Below are 20290 nucleotides of genomic sequence, written 5' to 3'. Positions count from 1 at the left end.
TTAACCATCTAACATAATTTCAACGGTAACATCTAGTACTAAACCAATCTAGTGTTAGGAATTTAAATCCCAGATATTTGCACATGTATGGGAATGACGAAGCAGGTGAGTGTCGGGGCTGAAAGGGGCTGCAGGGTTCAGAGCGAGATAACTTCAGAGGATCTCTTTCTCCTGCGTGGTGCTGACGCAGTGCCAGCGTTACCACAGTGCCAGACAGAGAGCTAGTCTGGGTCCTTGAGATGAAGTGAGAGAATGGAGTGTCAGAATCAAAGAGTGACATCTCTGCTGGCTGCCTTGGCAACAAAAATACAGCGAATACTGACGGAGGAACCAGTTCTGCTTAAGATTCAGTTATAACTAACGTGTTGAACATTTGAATTTTATGTTAGTCAAGCATTATATAAAAAGGGCTTCATATGTTTATGTTACATTTTGTATTCTCCCATACCACCATCCTAACTTACACAAAAATGCACTGTTAAAAAAAAGGTTCCCCATAATAAACCCAAGTTACAAGTTATATATATCATCAATGATACATCTGATAGAGAGTTTACATAATAGCAGCAACAGTGAGGACAAATTGTAATTATTTCATCTAAGACATAAGAGACACTTTTAGTAGTGTAGCATAAAGCAAACAACATGTCATGTGGCAGCATTACATCCTGTGGCCTGATCCAAGATTCACATTTACTGAGTGATCTGGATAACCTGGCACTTTCTAGAATTTTATTTGGTATAATAAAGACATTACATTCAAATTTCAATGATTAACTAAACCATTATTCTGGTTAGTTGATTGCTCAGCGGCCAAGGTTGAATTTTACACATCAAAGTGTGATGTTTGGGAGTTCTACTGCAAATGTGGGAAAAAAAGGTTGTATAAAGTGTCTCCAGAGGGAGCTCAGTGAAGTCTGATAAATTGCTAAAACCAATGTCACTTGAGTCAGCATCGGTCGGGGCTGAAGACAAGAAGTTTGAAGATGAGATAATATCTGTGGGTGTGGAGTGAGCTCACCAGGCCTCACCTCTGCTTGGGGTTTGCAGCTTGAGGCAACATTAGCCACTACTAGCATGACACATCTGAATCTGCAACTGAACTGCACAGAGGCTATTGTAGGCGCCAGGTTTTAACAGGGAAGAAGAATGTGTGGAATAATAAAGCCAAATCTCTGGCTCTGCTGCATCGATTTGATGCTTTTTTTAAACTGTCCACTGTTAGTCCGACACTGTTATAGGAGTACAATGCTAAATCAGCGGTGTACTATTTCAAACCCACTGATTCCTATATAAGGAAAATGTATTTTTGTCCTACATCAAAAGATAACAATCTCTTTCTTTTCAGCTGGATTCTTTTTTGAATATAACTGTGTACTTGAACAGCCACGTAGATCATGGTGGTGGTGGTGAATATAGTGGGTGGTGATAGAGTAGTGGATAAGATACATGCCTTTGATGTGGGAGACCCAGGTTCATATCCACTGTGTCCCTGAGCAAGACACTTAACCTGTATGACCTCAATGTATATAGCAATTGTAAGTTGCTTTGGATAAAAGCGTCAGCTAAATTAATAAATAGAAGAGTATATGGACATTACCACATAAGTCTTTAATCGGGAGAGAGAAAGTGTTATTAATATATGTAATTATTTTTCTTTGCATTACCATAATGTGCAATTTCATTTCCATAATCCATAATATGCATAATTTTAAATGCATTTAAATCCAAGTGGATAAGTAAACCTTGGAAAAGGTCTTTTAATATTAGTTCATGTTCTCGATTTGAGAGGAATTCCGGTTTTACTCAGCCAAGTTAAAAGCTCAGTGGACTTTTTTTTTTCCACGTTTTTGGAACAGGCTCATTGTCAATTCTGCATGCTGTTGGTGCAGAAAGTGTCATCTCTGTCTCTTTTACAATGAAATGCTGACGCAAACACGTGCACAGAATATAGCTCTCGCTCTTTGATGCTGCAGGATTCACATCAAAAAATATATCCATTTGTTTTAGACAGGTGGACAGACGAGTAAGATCCGCTGTTAGTAATTCTGCTGTATTAGATATGTTTTTATGCTATGAAACTCTGCTATTGCTTGGCTGGGAATATATCACCTCACATCTTGTCAGTTAAACTTACACCTCTAAACAACAAAATGGGGCCACGATGCAACAATACCAACAAGAGTTTTCTTGTAAATGGTGGGTCAGCCTGTTGCATAATGTAACTCTGTCTGGCAAAATATCCCTAGTCATCAGGGCCATATCAGCTTCAGCCTGGAGTCTAACATGTATTATAGAAAACACTGTGTTACAAACCCTGTGTGTGGAGTTTGAAAAGAAATGGGCATTTACCTGGCATTAAAGTCTAATGTAGGATCCAGTGTATTTGGAGCTGTCACTTGCCCTAACTTTAAGGACGTGCAAAACTAAATCACTTGAGTGTCTATTTCTCTACTAAAAAGTATGGAGCGCAGCTGTAATGCCACTCTTAATTGTGTAATGTAAATGTTTATTTTCACTTATGGGTGTTACCTTCTAGCTCCTCCTTCTCAAAGTTAGTGTTGAGCATGGAGCGTGTGCCCCCGCGGTCCACCACTGCCTCCTCATCAGTTCTCTAGAAGAGGCACACACAGACACAGTGGATGAATATTTTGAGTGCAGCACAAAAATTTTAACACACAAGTTAACATGTATGGAGAGTTGACACAAGAGCCACCTAAGGCACCAATTTAATCAGTGTTATTATTGAACGTAAGTACAAATTGCTTGACGGACTTAATGATACATGTTCTCTCCTCGCTGAAGAAAAATCCATATTTCACTTAAATGCTACAAGGTGTTATGTAAGAGCACATTGAAAGCACACCCACCCTACCGAGTGGGAGGTTGTGTCCTGAAATAAATACACACACACACACACACACAGAAAATCTGAGCATTGTAAGGCTAAGTTCCACCGACTGTCACCAAGGCAACAAAAAGGCAGCCAATCAAAATTTAAAAAATAAAAAAATACTTCATCTGCTGAGTGCGAGACACCACATTTTTTTGAGTCATGATTTTAACAAGAATGTGTAATCACTGTGCGTACACCTTAACACGTGTGAATGTGCCGCCACCCACACTCCTGGCAACATGAATTTCTCGGGAACTAGAGCGACTGCAGACGCTGGATGTGTGTAGAGTGGAGAGAACAAAGGCTGGTGCTAATGGTTGCCACATAGTGCTTTTCTGGTTATGCCATGCTATAAATAGCTCTGACCTTGAGAAAATGAAAGAGGGGCTGGTGTTTGAATGCTTACTCTGCTTGTTAATATTTAATGAAAACGCTAGCTTGTTATTCATGGTGTTTGTTTCAATTGTTATTGTCGCCAGGATGGAAACTTCCGCATCATCTGATCCTGGGACAGACCCTGGTAAATTAAAACGTTCACACAGAAATACCGCACTACACAGCTAGATTCTCAGCTCTGATACTGTTAAAAATCAACACCTCATGCCCGCAGAGTTATTTTAGCTCTTTGGATCGTTTGGAGCAGACGCCCTTGAGCCATGTCAGTTCTGTGAGTGGACCGACGACTGTCCAATCAACATGTGTTAACTCAAATTATGTGTCACTGAAAACCCAACCCAGGCTGGAGGGTTTAGTGATTGCATGAGGCTGCATGTATCCAGTCATTATCATTTAAGCCAGTGGACAGTGTTATTGACCATATCAGAATAGAGAGATGGCTTCCTGTGCCATTCAAAACCTCACCACCCAGGGAGCTGAACTATATATCTACATATCTCCAGGCCATGAACACCAGAACAAAACGTTTATCTCTGCCTCCTCCATCACTTTCTCCCTCCTCTCCTGACTCTGTCTCCCTCCAGTCTCTCAGTATGAGTGTGTTTGTTGTCCAGTCTCTGGTCCAGTGTTTATCATTTAGATCATGTGTCCCCCTGTCCTCTAGACGTCCTCAGTGAATTAGCTGCGGGTCTCCTAACTGTGTGCCTGTCCTGCATTAGGTCATTACTGTAAGAGCAATTATTTTTCACATTGTCTGAGTTGGCTTGTAGTTCTTTGGACAGTTCAGCAATGGTGGAATATAACCGAGTACATTTACTCAAGTACTGTACTTGACAATTTTGAGATAGTTCTACTTTACTCCTTACTTACTTACTAGTCTTTCAATTGTATCCTAAATTTCAGAGGTTAATATTTACTCCACTCATTTAACAGCTATAGTTACTCAACACGTTGCAGATTCAGATTACTTATTAAAAATAAAATCTAAACTATGATGTATAATTATAGATTAAGGTACCTGGCAGTATATAATGTAGTTGCAACATCAGCTATGCTTACTCATAATGCATCATTATTATACTATATATTATTCTAAAATGGGTCATTTTGCATAATGAGTGCTGTATTAGGTATACTTTTATGATACTTTTACTTAAATTATGTTCTGATTCTGACCGCCTCATGCCACCTGTAGGCCAACCAACTACTAAAAACCAACAAATAAACATTTTAACATTATATTAGTTTGATTTGTGGCTTCATTCACAAATGTTGTGGAAGTAAAAAAACACAATAAAACAACATGATAAGGATAAAGGTATGAAACCACATTGTGAATGAACCAATGTTTTATAAGATTTGCGTATTCTTTAGGCTGAGATTTAAATGTTTTCCATATTAAAGCAAGAATTCCCTTTTATAATTTCCCCCATACTTGCACAAGAACATGCAGAGGTGTAGCTGGAAAAGCTAAATGAGTTACATCATTATAATATGTCATTCGCGGCTGCGATCAAGCTGTTTGCAATTTGTTTTAGTTATTTCCCAATTAGACATGAGAACCTGTAGGGGATGACAAAGAGAAAAGATCAACACTTGAAAATCACTCTTAAGTAAGCTCATGATAGAGAGATATCTGTCCTAACCAAACTACATCCATCCTAATACTGGTGAAAGACGGCCCTAGGCACCACTGTGATCATGTCACACACACATATTAATCACTCACAGCAGGTGGAGCACATTAAAAGCCCATTCATTTTTTGATAGTGCATGGTTTACCTGTATAATCTCACTAGGAAGCCCTTCACTGCACTTGATTGAAAGACAAAAGCATTGCATCAAAGGAGCTTATGTTGTACAGTGAGCACAAATGTCAGTGACTATATTGAAGACAAGATGACCACACACTAAGCTCAAACTATTTCATGATTACATCGACGTTCCAACCACACTTTGTCTTTTTGGTGGAGAGTTTATATATCAAATACAGTCTTAAATACCACCTGGTGGCAACTCACAATTGGTGACATTAAAGAAATTAGTTAAAGTCACACCTGAGTTATTCATAAATAATGATTCAGCATTAGAAAGAAAGGTCCAACACACATAAACCCACATTAGCATCCATACATTTTGACAACAATATATGAAAACTATAACTCTTTAGAGCTTGTACCAAAATTATTCAAATGTCCAAATAGTTCAATTTAAAGAAAGCAGAGTAAAGTAAGGGCTATAGAGAAATGAACAAATGAGCCTGTATTAATTTAACAAAAAATATAGGGTTAAGGGCCATGGCTGAACAACTGCGAAACACAGTATGAAGACATTAGAGAGACTGTTTTGGTGTGGTAGTGTAAAGGTGAAAAGGATGACTCAGCTATAGAGGAATTAGGCATTTTTTGCACATGTAGGACACCGTGGTCAAGTCAGCCAGAATAAACATCGAAGTCTCCTTTGAGACTTTCAAAATAAAACTAGTGGTTAACATAGCAAAACAGCACATGGTTAATGTTGTGAAATGTCGCAATTTGGTTAGGTTTAAGCAAATAAACTGGAATGAGCACTGAGGGATGTGGATGTATTAGTTTTCTACCGCTGAGTTGTTACCGCTATTTAAGGCTGTATCTGACCCTTGTCTTAAACTTGCCTTGAAAAAGAACATGCGTTGACAAAATATCAGTGATAAAATCAAAATAATTTACCAACACACAGCTTTTCTTAACCAGTCAGCAGGATTTGAATCAGCAGCTTTTCAGTCAATAACATCTGTAACTTCTTTGCTACAACAAATACCTCTGAAAATGTAATGTAAACAAGCGTATAGGTCTTGCTCTTGAAAATCTGCGGGCTACACTATATACTGAAAATAACAACACGGCGTATGTGTTACCATATTGTCACAAGCTAGAGGTGGCTGATGCTGGTCATCAATCTCTGATCCTGAGAGATTAAGCAAGAGAAGTGGTGGTACACCAGTCTCTCACACACAAAGACACACGCCCACACACATGGGCAAGCATGTGAGACACAAGCCGAAGCATCAAAGAAGTCTGCGTGGACAGATGCTGAGAATAGAGGAAGTACTCACTCTCTCATAGACATGCAAGCACACATACACAGGCCCAGTGAGGATTCATTATCAAGTCCCTGTAGACAGACTTCCCTAGATTTCCTCTGACAGATGGTTCATGGTAATCTGAAAGACATTTTCTCAGTGTGATAATGTTGTCGTTGTCCATGCCTCTGGATTCCAATTCACGCCGAACCAACCCTCCACATAGATTGACCACTCCACACTATCTCCTGGGAGAGGAATCAAAGACACAATCAGAACCCAGGAGAGGTAATACACCAGTGCCAGGGTGGCCGAACTAAATAAAGAACTGGCCTATCAACTAATCTTATCTTTTTCCCCCCTCGTGCTAGTGACGGCAGCAAAGATGTGAGTGTTTGTGACAAGCCTGGGAGAGGAGCAGGGGGTTGGCACTACCGGTTGGTTGCAGGTCCCCTGGGAAACTCCCTCAGTCTCAGTAACACACTGTGTCTCCCTGTCCAAAAACCCCTGAGAACTACAAACATCTAAATACAGCATTCATAGCATGCAGTTCAAAGCTCCAGTACCACCTGATGGCAACAGGATGAGGATTTTAAAACCACTGCTGCATTAGAGTGAATCAGACTAGTTGAGTGTAACCTCCTCTGTCTATCCAATACATGTCTAACAAGTAATGTGATAGCCATCTCTCAAGTCCTCTATATCCTTCCTGCTCCTCCCCTCCATTGGCACTGCAGTGGTCACTGCACCTCGGTAAAAGCAATAGGGCAGCTGTAATTCACTGTAAATAGTAAAAAACTTAACGAATGTGGTGCAATGATTAAATTATTTACTGCTAAGTTGTTCGTGTGGTATTTAGAGTTAAGTTGAATGGCCACACAATAAAAAAAATACATTATAGTTTGATACCTTCATCTTGAACGTATGCCAGTTATGTATTTGAGCATGTAAACACCATATCCTGGTTTCAGAAACCAGAAATCAAGTTTCTGATCACTCTCTGCCATGCTCGCAGGTAAATCATCAACTCAAGTTAAGCAGTAACTGATCAGATCATCAACATGCTCAAATAAATGGAAAGTTTGCCAATTTTTTTGTAGTTATTATTTGATTATATAATATTTTGTCACTCATTTTTCATTACCAGTGACTGACTGGAGAAGTCCAGGTAGCCAGAAACCACACTGTGCTCATCTTTAACTGTAGTGGTGTACTGATGAAAAAGAGACATATGTACATATAACTGAGCAAACACTAACGACCGTAATTAGAGTATTGAGGGATCAAACATGTCTGCACACAGCTGATCAGAAACATGGATACTTTTATAATCACGTATACAGGAATATTAAGTTAGTTTTTCATATTACATGTAAAAGGCATATTCCGGGGTAGGATGAAAACCAGGATAAAGCTCATAACCAGGACACTAATATGCACATAAACACACGTAACATCTCATTTTCTTAAACCAGGTCTGCCTTTGATGACCTCTAGACTTCTTTTTTAAAAGCAAAGCTTGATCTAAACCTCAAAATAAACCCCAAAAAGACTAAATGTATGCATTTAACAAGATCACAGACCTTAGCTGTTCCTACTCTGACCCATACGTTTAATGAAAATCTCATACAGTAAATACAATACAGCTTTAGAAATAGATGTTTTTTTGACAATTGAACAACATTCTCTAAAATTTTAAATTCAAATTGACTTCTGGTACCAGAGTTGAGGTTTCTCTCTCTAAAAAAGAAAAGCATGAAACAGTCCATTATACTGTCTACACATGCTTATGAAGAGAAAGTATGACTCATGCTGCTGCCATTACACCACTGCATGCTGGATTTACCGTAGTGCCATTCGATCTATTACTCAAGACAGCTATTGCACTCACCACTGTGAGTTATATGAAAAGGTCACACCCGGAAGGCATCATCATACCTTTGCTTTCATTTATAAGGCCTTAGGATATGAGTTGCTGATATATTCAACATCCTTAGTGGAAATCAAAGTGAACAAGAGTGACAACCAGATTACAGAACTGGTTAGCTTTAAAAGTTCCTCATACCAGCTGTGATATGGGAAAAACTACTTTCCAGTAACACCTTACTACTGGAATAGCCTGCAGTACAAACTCAAGTTAGGGAGACTCATTGCCCTGAGGGTATTTAATGTTCTACAGACTGATATCTTAATAATATTTGTTTAAATTGTTGTCTAATTGATGTTGCGTTTATGCATTGTGTTTGTTGTTTTTAGCTCTCTCTTACAAAAGAGATCTTGATCTCAACACAGTATTAGGTCCTACTGTACCCTATCTGATGCCCGTTTCTACCCCAATCTATGCATTTTCTGATAATAAAAAGTCTGCAAGAATATATTTTTCTCATATATATTTACAGGCTATTTCTGCTGCTCACTGATGAACTTTGGAGCATTTTCCTTTGCTTATTTGCCCCTCTCCCTGGATCTGTATGATTTTATTAGGAGGTCAGGAGTTTGTGCAATTACAATTTTGGCTGTTTTCCTGAAACAAAAGGAAAAGAGTGAATTTGAAAGCATTCATGGATTTATTTCTGTATCCTTTACTCTTTCCCTAACAACACCAGTTTATCTGAAATATTGACTGTCCTGTACATCTAAACCTAATGCTATGCCCCTCTCTTCTCTGTCCCAAACAAAGCTTTACACTGCTCAGTATGACAGATGAGCCAGAATCACCCAGAGAGTCGCATCCCTGCTCACCAATCTGGGTTGAGATTAATCTGCCAGCCTTTATGGCAGGATAAAACCTTGTCACTGACCATGGGATCAGTGATGGAGGGCCCAGCGTGGTGGAGAGAATTAAATAAGCCGTTTCTCGGTTGGTCCGCTGGTCGGTCGTGAAGGCTTCAGGGCCTTCAGAGCACGTGACCACGACTCCAGGGGAGTCGGGATGGGAGAGGTGGAGGAGGGGTAGACATGTGACCAGCATGATGAACAGAGACGTGCCAACATAACATGAATGTATAGTGTCTAGATTTTTTCACCATAAGCTTCTTTCCTTTGCAGGTTATTGATTTGCTTCTGTGTGTACATAGTCCTACACACCCATTTATTAAATGTGGAGAAAATAGCATGCACAGATATACAGTGCTGGCTCCACATATACTGCACATACAGGATCATGCATAGGACCGCTAATGCATACAGTCCATTTAGCAGGCAGTGGTGTGATGGGGAGGAGTGGCGTGGATGAATGAGCACAGGGGAAGAAGAGCAAACGGCTTCAGGCCTACGAACGAACCGTGGACCAGAGGATGTTCTAATGTCACACAATGTTAAGACTGCATGTGTGTGTTCATGTATGTGTGCACAGCATTTGTGCAGTGATGGAAAGTAGAGCATCATGACCTTCATGAAAAAAGCTGATTTTGATTCAGTGTGCACTCTTCAGATGTATGCAGTAGAGATTCAAAGTCAATATCCTGCACTAGCTTAGATTTTCTGGCTCAAGAATTTACAGTCGGTAATTTGTTTTTTGTAATGTAAGAAGAAACACAGGGAAGAAACTCATGTGGATTTTGTGTTAGTAAAACATGTCTTAAAGCACTACAAGATAACTTTTGAAATAAGAAAGAACACAATCTCCCTCTTACAAATGAAAAGTTATATTCATAAACAATAAAAACGTGCACTACTCAAGGGTTTTGCTGCTACACCCTTAATTGGTCTAGTACGACCAGCAGCTTTTAGTAGCTAATGTTAGCAAACTACATACACGACGTGTAACTGACATTAGTGAGCAAATTTATGAATATTCTATAACCAAATAACTAAATCTGTTCAAACTTTAGCAGAAAATTGTGTGATCATGTAGGACCACAGCTCTAATAATAAGAAGCTGATTGAGAAAAGCGTTTTCAGGGCCTTTAAACTTCCTATTTAACGTACTCTTTCCCAAAATGCATAATATTACCTGCTACTTCAAGGGAAATGTCAACCGATTTTACACCAAGTCTGTTTCTAGCTGTTAGGGAATACTACTGCAAATGTGATAAGTCCAATAAATGTCCTCAAGCGATGTCACTTGAGTCAGCATCGGCTGGGGCTGAAGACTACAAGTTTAAAAATGAACACAATGTGGGGAAATAGCGTTTGAAAGAAGTGAGTTCATCAGACCTGTAACCCACATTAATCACATTAGCTGCTGCCAGTATAACACACCCTAATCTGTGTGAAATTTCGGTTGTCAAGTTGCATTGTGGGTAATGAGCATTGTTGCAAGTTGTATTGTTGCATTGTTGGTAAGGAATTTGTGGTCTTTTAATATGCAAAAGTAATTCTTCTGCATAAAGTTCATGCCCAGTTCTATAGCCTGAATAAAGGCAGTTTATCTTTCAAACACTTTTCCTGAGAATACCTTGACCTAACAATAAAAGTCTACTTTTTTCCCCTTGGCAGCCACAACATATCAAGTGACAAAAAAAATCTCTACAATAGCACGAATACCAAAATCCTTCACAGGATTACCACCGGTGTTCCCTGGAAGTACTGGATCTAGAGTTACAAGTCTAAGCATGCTCAGGTTTCCCACAGGTTGATATATTATTTGTGGTGCTTGTAACCAAGCTGCATGTATGTGGGGGGGCTGCAAAAGCCACTGAATTAGCACACTAACTACCAACTGCACTTAAAAGCACCATTCTTGCAGACCTTTTAATCAATCTGCTCTTGGAAGTGCATTTGCAGACAGGCCCACCCAGATAAATTCAATCCACGGGGAAACACCGAAGGCATTTCTAAACCAATTCATCCACCACCTCTCAACACCTGATTCCACACCTCAGGCTGCTACACGTGCAGTCCGTGTCCCAACCACTCTTCCTAATGAGTTTCATGTCTGACATTGTTAAACAGTGCCTGCAGAGAATCGAGTGATTGACCCAAAAGGGCCAACAAAGCCAGTGTGTCCTCGGGATCACCAGGCAGCCACCACCCTAGCTTTTGTAAACACATCTGGTGACCACTGGTAAACAGAAAAAGAACCAGCTATCGTGGGATAGGATATATATAATATATCATATCCAAATAGAACAATCTGTCCTTTTACCTGCACATACACTCGCTGAATAATAATCCTAGTGACTGCAGCGAGAAAAACTGAATATTCATAGCATCGTTTTTGAACTGACATTGATGACAAACACTTCTGCTGTTTACCCTTTGCATAATCCTGTCCACAACATCTTGTGGGGTATTTTCAACAGATACAGTGTCTGCTTGAACTCAGAGGATGCTTTCTGAACATCTTGCTCCAAAAACACAAGACTCACTTCATCACATCTTACACACATCTCTAAATCTCCTCTACAGTGTGCTCCAGTTTCCTCCCAACTCTGACCTCTTTGTGATGGTGCAGTTCGAGGTGAATGCCACTCAGTTGAAACTCTCACAACGGCCAGTCAGCATTTGTTGACATGTAGACCACCCTGCCACAGCTGCAAACCGGACAGCAGATGTAAGACTGTAATTCGGCTTGTCATAGCAGCGTACAGCCTGGAGCTACTGTAGTGACAATTAATGGGGCACTGACTTTGTTGACTAATGTTGTTTGCATGAATGCAGAAATTGTTACAGGGTACTTTTAACAACCATCAAAGGCATTTTGATGAAGCCTTTGCACTTACAAACGTGAGGCGGAACATCCAATCGCAGAGCTTTAAATTACGTCACGTGCCCCGCTAATGGTGGGCAGAAGCTAAAGATTATAGTGTTGAGAAAACGGTATTACAGTTTAAAGTGTAACTACTCAACCCCTACACCCACCCCCCACCCCCTAACATATAAATACTGTCAACAGTGTGGACAGTATTGAGTAGGAGTATTGAGTAGCTTGCTACTTGGAGTAGCAGCAGAAATACTATACTTCCACTACTTTTAAGCTAGCAGTTCACAGTGTTTATAAGTGTTAGTGTTTGGGGAAAATTTAGATCCCGTTCATATCCCCTATTCTGTCATTCTTCACCTCTCGTACCTCTACTGAAGCCTCACAAGCTAATGTTAAGCTAGCATTTTAAATTGCTCTGACCCACAGAAGTCTTCGGTGAAGACGGAGACAGGGGACTGGGATCACTGTCACAGCTTTCAAATTCGTAGGTGTGTGGGTTCATGGTTCATACAGTTCTTTGGTTTGTTACGGGGGCGTGTTCAAGTTTAAAGGGGGTGTTAAGTTGCTCTTTAAATCAGTTCACTTTAATTTTCTGGGTAACATTTGGGCAAATTCAACAACTATGGTGCAGCGACAGATCGTTTTGATTTTCGCTAGCCCTCTGATTTGAACCTCTTACTGGCTTTTTCTCCACACCAACAGTTGCAAGACTCATTGGTATTATTGTATCATAAATCGTCCACCACGCCAAACTGGTGGACAAAACATGATTTCTCAGATACAAAGTTGAAACTGGTGGTCATAACATAATTCTGCATGATTGTGACATTATTTAAACACTACCAGAACCAGGGGCCCCTCACACTTGGCAACTCTATGAAAGACACTATCCAGCTGTATTATGGGAATTGTAGGATCCAGTCTTTTTTTAGTTTGACCCATACTGGGGAATGAAAGTCAAGATATCTCAGCCTCTGCTACTTTGATTTTGACCACTCTCTTTTTAAATCTGTCTCTTGTAAGCCCCCAACTTTAACAGCTAAACTAAATTGCCAGAATACTCAAACTGATTCTACTGTGGCATTAGTCTGAACAAATGCTGATGATAGATATTATAGAGATTCAAGTTAATTCCATTTCACAAACAAAAACATGACTCAAGTGAATATAGGTGTGTTGTCATCTACAGCATCCTATGAAACTACAGTATGTAAGAAATTAGGAGGAATGGGACTACTTTCTGTGTTTGTATTTATGGAGTAGTACTTAACGTTGAAGACATATTTTGTGATCATTTTTTCATATTCCAATAAAGGATACACGGAAACTAAAGAATGTAGTTCCTCAAAGACGATAAAGAAAGATTACTGCTTCCCATTTAGCTCTCAAATACCACACAATTATTGTACAAGAGTCTGGCCAATTGATGCGAGGATGAAAACTGCTTTCAAACTAATGCTTTCAGTAGAGACACAGAGACGTTGCATTTGTAATAAAGACTAGTCTGCAAAACAAAAATGAAAGCAAATTTCATAATTTAATTTCACATGAAACCTTTCACATTTCTCCCAGCTCATGGGAATGAAAACACAAGACATAATGGGAAAAAATAATGTCCGTAAATGCAACACTAGCTAAGCATATTAACTATCCAGCAATGTTATCTTTCATACATGACTAGTTCTAAAACAACAGGGAGGATGTCTTCAAGTGTCAACAGCAGATTTGTCTGAGAGCTTATATTCCAATTTCATGGCCAGTATAAATCACAGACCTATTGATTCTCACAAGCTCCTTTCCAGGAATCTGTGCACATTATCACATCACTCTCAGAGAAGCAGAAATGTGACCTCATTTCTACCTTCTTTAGGGGTCTCTCTTGAGGCTTTCACAACAGCTGGGGTGATGATAATTTCCGTGAACATACCTTGAGATCTAGGCCAGGAGGTGTACTGTAAAAATCATATCATATGTAGTAAGTTGCATCCAGGTTCCACAGTAAGCCCAGAAAATACCCAAATAACAGGTGGTGTTGCATGTACTCAGTAAGACTGGGTCTTAATGTCAATCTGTCTATTTACTTTCAATCTGCTTAAGTGGACTTTCTACGTGTGCTAAGAGCCAGAGTGATTCTATAGCTTGTAGCTAGCTAAGAGGGGACATGGATTATCAGCAGCTGTACAAGCTCTGTGATTGGCTGGCAGCGTCTGTTGTCATGGTTTTCATCCCTACAGATGGCCACGGTTACTGTGGCAATGGCAGCAGGCTCAGCGTCGGTAGCATCACAGGGAAGAATATGCTAAGGAACACCTCTGCATCATCACTTCTCTCTAACCTTGTCGGACATAGGGAGATAAGTGTGAACACTGCAGCAAGGGAGGTTGAGGTTTTTAAAAGCTAGCAGGTAGGAAAACTTTCTGCATGTCCTAAAAGACCAGAAAAATATACACGAAAAAGTGCACAAACAAACACACAAACAAATCCAATGTTCCTGGCTTTTGTTAGCCTGTTTCTCCCTCAGAGATCACCAGTACAGCGGGCATAAGCTCCTCTCTGCCCTAGAATGACAGCCCCATCTGTCAGCCAACCTCCAAGGGACCTTTTGCGCGCACATCAGTAGAACTGGTCCTCTCAGCGGTAAGATCACATGCAATCTTTTTCCTGCTAATATTGTTAGAATTATAATATTCATATTAGATATTATAGTATCTACTGTAGATACTGTTTGACCTCAATGTCACAATAGTGCATCCAAATCTGTCCAAAACTTGACTAGTTAACAAATGTACATTTTTGTATGTTGCCAAAATTGACACAAGACACAAGTGGTCCAATTTGAATTAAAGCAAAGTTAAAGAAATGCTCACCCTCTTGCAGCTTGAATATTTTTGAGTGCAGAGTAACCTACCTGATAAATAAATCCTCTATTGTGGTCCACTGAGAGCATGGTGTGCCTCCTTTAAGGTTGGGGCAGGATGCCCGCTAACTCCCCTTGTGCTTGCGGCAATGGTAAGATGAGAGGCTAAGGCTCAGGGCCTGAGCCCCACTCTGGACTCAGAGTGTGTTTTTGTGATAGTATATGAGATTCAGAAAGAATAGATTGAGTCAGATTCCTTGTTGGGCTATTAGTCAAAACCTCTCCTCTCCTCAGTCGCTCTGCTCTGCCGCTCTTCCCATACTGGAATACGGCAGCAGCCTCACTCCAAAAGCCCCACGAACACAACTCAGCCCTGCTCAGCACAGCTCTGTCTCTGCCTCTGTCCTTCCCTCTGCCTCCAACGGCTTTCATCCAGGGTAGCATCAAATGTTTCTGACAAGCATCCATCCGCCAATCCCCCCAGAGATTAGCGCTCTGACATCACCGATGCTGTGCCGTGCACAGTTCTGCTCTGCTGAGCCTCCGAGCTCTGTAGCTCGGTTACCTAAGAGAAGCCTTAGGTCGCAGGGAGTCCAACAACGGCATCCTGTACAAGGGGTTTCACACAGCCCTGGTACATCTCACTGCTACATGTGCTGTGGTCACTACACACCTCAAGCAGAAGAAGCAGTGAGCAGGGTTGGCGTTCTAGCCTTACTGTATACGGTATGTGGATCTTTAAGTGCTAGCGTCTCTGTGTGTGTGTGTGCGTACGTGCGTGTATCGGCACAACCTACCTGGGTGCAAAGAAGCTGCTCTCTGGCTGCTGTGCATTGTCAGCGAAACTACGATCGAGGCATGGTGTGCTAGAAACAGATACGGAGGAACAAGCGACTATTTCTGCTGCACTGCCGGAGATGACTGTCAAATTACAATAACGCTGTCTTTGTGGTTTAATGTCATCTGATCGTTCACAAAAGTTTTCAACAGCAAAGACATCGCTTGTAATATTCACAGGAGAATATTTGACAGCCCCATCACACTTAACACTGCACAATCTAATTGTCAACATGCCTCTCTCTCTTCATCTTGCCATCTGTCTCTCACGTTCTCCATCCAGCTCTGTACCCTCTCCCTTTACCTACCTCCATCCTCCTCTCCACTGGCACCGCTATAATTAACCATGGAAAGGAGCACAGCCGGTCTAGGCTCCTAGCTGCGGTGGGGAGGCTTCCTGCCTGCCCGCCTGCCTGCCAGTTTTGCACAGTTGGATCACCAAATCAAACAGACATTTCACACTGATCCAAGAACAGCACGTTCAAAAGAACAAGCTTGGGCAACTCCAGCAGACTTCCTCCGTCTGTTCTCACTGATCTTCTTCAACCCAGCCAATCAACCAGCCCTAACTGGACAGCCTGGCAGAGAGCCTGCTGTTATGTCAGGGTTGCGAAGTCTAGCAAATGTCCAAGTTATATCCAGGACCAGGTCCACTTGAGTTCAAGAAAAGAAGTGGTTGACAGGGGTTTAAGACTACAGGTCAATGCCCAACACTTCTCATACTGGTGCAAAATTAAACAAATACATCAAAAACTTTTTTTCAATAGGTTTAGAGCAGCAGAAATGTTTTGAGGAATCCCAAAGTAGTGCCCAAAGTTCAATTCAAACTCGTTACAAGAGGTTAGTCAAGAAAGAGTCCAAGTTGTCAAGACAGAGTTCCCCAGATTGGATTCAAGATCAAGATTATAAATCAAAGGCTAATGCACTGAAACTGTCTGCACCAATTCTTTTTCTGGAGCAAATCATCAGAGAGATTTAAAGTATGTCCACGAACTACCTTACTTAATCTAGCATAAAAACTAGTATAAAAATAATTTTCATTAAGAAATTGCTAAAGGTTCCCTCAAAGAACATGTAAACATACTTCCTGACTTGACAATAAGCAGCTTTGTATGCCATAAAATTTGATATTTTCAGTAGATGTACGTGGCTAAGCGAGGGACATGAGAAAAAAAATCTTGTATAAATTGAAGATTAAAAGATTAGCACTGAGTTTGCAGTACTGTGTTTGTGTGTTTATTCAAAGTTCTGAGCTCATCTATCTATGACACTTGGGAGCATCACGGTAACACCTGCTTTACCCCATTTTTGCTTTGACAATCCTAATTCATTAAACTATGTATCACAAAAGGCACCTGAAGTTGCTTTATATGTATCTGTGAACACATTGTACATTTGATTTATCTACTGCTCTTGAGAGAAAACGTTTCCTTAAATTCCATTAATCTAACAAGTAACCTTGACTACTAAGGAGTACAATGGTTAACTCTGCACTGAGAAACATCCCTGCATCCTCACAATATTAAGATAAAAAACTAAGATTTAAGTAAGTGAAGTATCCACAGTGAGGCCACTGGCAGACACTTTGTGCTCAGCCTTGTCCTCTGCCTGGCTAACAGCCCACAGTTGCATAAGCAATATTCTGTCAGAACAGATGACATGCATGAATCAAAACTCTTCTCTACGGCTGGCTCAGTTGTCTGCTTACACTCAAATCTTGTGAGCTCTTTCAAGCCATTTCACTTCATTCCTATTATCTATCATTATTTATTTACTCAACGTGTTCCTCAGCCTTGCGTGGCTAACAGATGCATAATAACATGGGTGACAATTGTGATCTAAAAATATGCAACATCTGCTAAACAAGCTGGTTAATTAAAGATATAAACCAAATACAGCTGTGCAAGATTACTGTAGATTATAGATTAGAAAACATGGATTTACAGCATAATGTGATCACACTTTTGCAATCAGAGCCATCAGGAAAACATAACAGCCTGCCTAAAACCTACCTAATCTTTAACTTTTTTAACGTCTTCAGTGGAAGCAGAAGTAGAAGATCCTCCAAAACAGCAATCTAAAAATACGCCAATACAAGTAAAGGTCTTGCATTCAAATTAGGTAACTAGTAAAGTAAAGGTTCAGAGGTATTCTCCAGAGGGATTCTCTCCATTCTTCAAAAGTAAAAGTACTCAAATCTGATGGGACGTGAGATGATTATTGGAAGAGGAAATGAATAAAAGTTCTGCAACACATATGTATATTCATTTCTTGGACTTTTCTCCAAAGGATCTGAGATGTTGAGAGGAGAAATGTATCTTTGATAAAAACTTGAAGACATCTGAAATGTGATGGTGCCTTCCATTTGACATGGGAAGTCGGAAATTTCAACTGCAACGTCCCCTTAAGTCGGAAATTTTGACTCGGAAAGTCGGGAGAACCTCACCAACCCCAACCTCAAAATCCAAGATGGCTGCTCCCAGAATGAACCGTACTGAAAGCCGTATTAATATACTGTTTATAACACTTCTGTCTTGTTTGTGTCTCATAATTCAGTCACACACACAGGTGTTTGTATGTGCAAAATGCTGCGTAATGTGTTATCAGATGGTATTGCTAACAATGGCTGGAGGCGTCAATCTTTCTCTGTTGTTGTACTGGAAAAGCTGTCAACTTGGGTGTGACGTTACTCCCAGCTCCGACCTCTGACTTCCAAGTTAAATGGAATATACCATGACAAACACCCCTGTCTGATTCTGGTCACAAAGTCAAAAACAATGTTGTGTTTAAGTCAGTTTAACTTCATCTGACTAACCTATAAAGATAGTGAACTTGTTAGCAAACACTTACACTTCTAGCAGACACGGAGCAACATTAGCATTCATTAGGAGTCATGTTTGTGTATACCTGATGAATGAAGTCCAACATTCATTCACCTTTTAGCTCTGGTTTGGTCTCCACTAAGTCCTGAAGGAAATATCTGGCTCTTTAGTAGCTAAAAGCTTCACTATGTTCACCAGTTTCCTTGTGGTGCATTTTCTCTAAAAAGCGTGGTAAATATTAACCAAAACAAGTAAGTTGCTGGCCATAAAATCAATGTACCCCCCCAAAGGTTATTCCCCACTGTTTGTCATCATACCACTCGTCGATATAAGCGCCATGGCATCAAACATAATGACCCTGAAGTGTGTCCACACACGTGTTTTGTACGCTGTTGTTGGCAAAGGAGGGATGTGCCGTTGGTGCTGGTTGTTTCTCAGACATTGTGTTGTGAAGATATTGAGCATGACTGATGAAGACCATGTGCAAGGAAGGGAGCTCCACAGCGCAGTGATTGACACTACGTTAGAGACTCCTCCTGGCTCTGATTGGTTGTTTTGACCCGGGAGTAGTGGATTCTAGCTAATGGTATCAGGAGCAGTAAGAGGAGCCAGAGGAACCAGATTTTTTCACAGATTAATTGTCTCGTGTGCTACAGTCAGAATATAGTGACCGTTTTAGTGAATATGACAAAAAGTTGTTTTTAAAAGAATTCTCTACTGCAGCTTTAAAACTCTTTACAGACCTGCTTTAATGTAACATTTCCTGTGACCTGTTATTTGTGTCTTGCCCTTTATATTTCTTATTTTATTGTTTTCACTATTGATTTTCTGATTGCATCCTTGTGTTTTTTAACTAGTCTTTAACAAGTGCATTAAACTGCGTTATCATTGTTATTACACAGCAAATCAATATGACATTTTGCAGGCCTGATGAAGGGAACGAGAAATGTACTCACCACGTCTTTATTTTCTTGGGAACTTTGTTCCTGCAAGTCAAATAACATCAAGAAATCAGTAAACAGGACGAAAGCAAGGCATGTGGACACATTACTGTCGTGGCAGATGCCATGTTAAGAAATTCCTTTACATGTAGAAAACAGGTGTCCCAACTCTAAACAGCTGAGAGACATGGCAGTAGCAATGATGCATTCAGACACAGTCCTTCCTGCTGTAAATTAAACATACTGTCTTGCTTGACCTTGGGATCCTGGTAACCTGGTAGAACGGGGTACAATAGGATAGCTTTTTCTTGTCATGTTGCGCTGTCACCTATTGAGGAGTCCTTGAGATTCTCACCATGCTAACACCTCACATACCCATACACATCCTGGTGAAACCATGACAACGCATTCGTTTGCTGTGTAGGCGGAGGGGACAAGGGAAGCAGCAATGAGTTACAATAACAGGAAAGCTACCACACTGCATTGAGACTGCAGGGGAAACAGAACAGCCATCCCACGCCACATCAGCCCTGGCAGGCTTCACTGTGCACTGTAAGCGCTGGAAAAAAAAAAAAAATAGGTCCTCGTGTAACACGTCCACAAATAGAACAAACAAGGAGAGTATTGATTTGCCTCCAGAGCAATCACTGCATTTAAACATGGTGAGCGCAAAGCAATATATTTCATCTCTCTCCCCCGGCATCGGCTGTGCTGTTGTCGTTTTTTTTTTTCTCAGCACAGTCTCACCTGAATGCTAATGAGGAGAGGCTGGCCGCAGAAGTAGGCTGCCTTCAAGTGGCACAATGTGTTATATTTGAGACATGAGATTCTTC

At 40.5% G+C, this 20290-nt stretch overlaps 1 protein-coding gene across 1 annotated transcript in view; it reads right to left on the bottom strand.

Annotated features, from left to right (window-relative positions):
* Positions 1-20290, bottom strand: part of LOC123973498 (sodium-driven chloride bicarbonate exchanger-like) — a 55787-nt gene that overhangs the window by 31578 nt on the left and 3919 nt on the right. Inside the window, exon 3 of the mRNA XM_046053574.1 lies at positions 2533-2614. Within this exon, the coding sequence (XP_045909530.1) occupies positions 2533-2614 (82 nt within the window). The remainder of the gene's footprint in view (positions 1-2532; positions 2615-20290) is intronic.

Source organism: Micropterus dolomieu, linkage group LG01 (assembly GCF_021292245.1).
Source record: "Micropterus dolomieu isolate WLL.071019.BEF.003 ecotype Adirondacks linkage group LG01, ASM2129224v1, whole genome shotgun sequence".
Classification (NCBI taxonomy): Eukaryota; Metazoa; Chordata; class Actinopteri; order Centrarchiformes; family Centrarchidae; genus Micropterus; species Micropterus dolomieu.
This window is presented reverse-complemented; position numbering and strand designations above follow the sequence as displayed.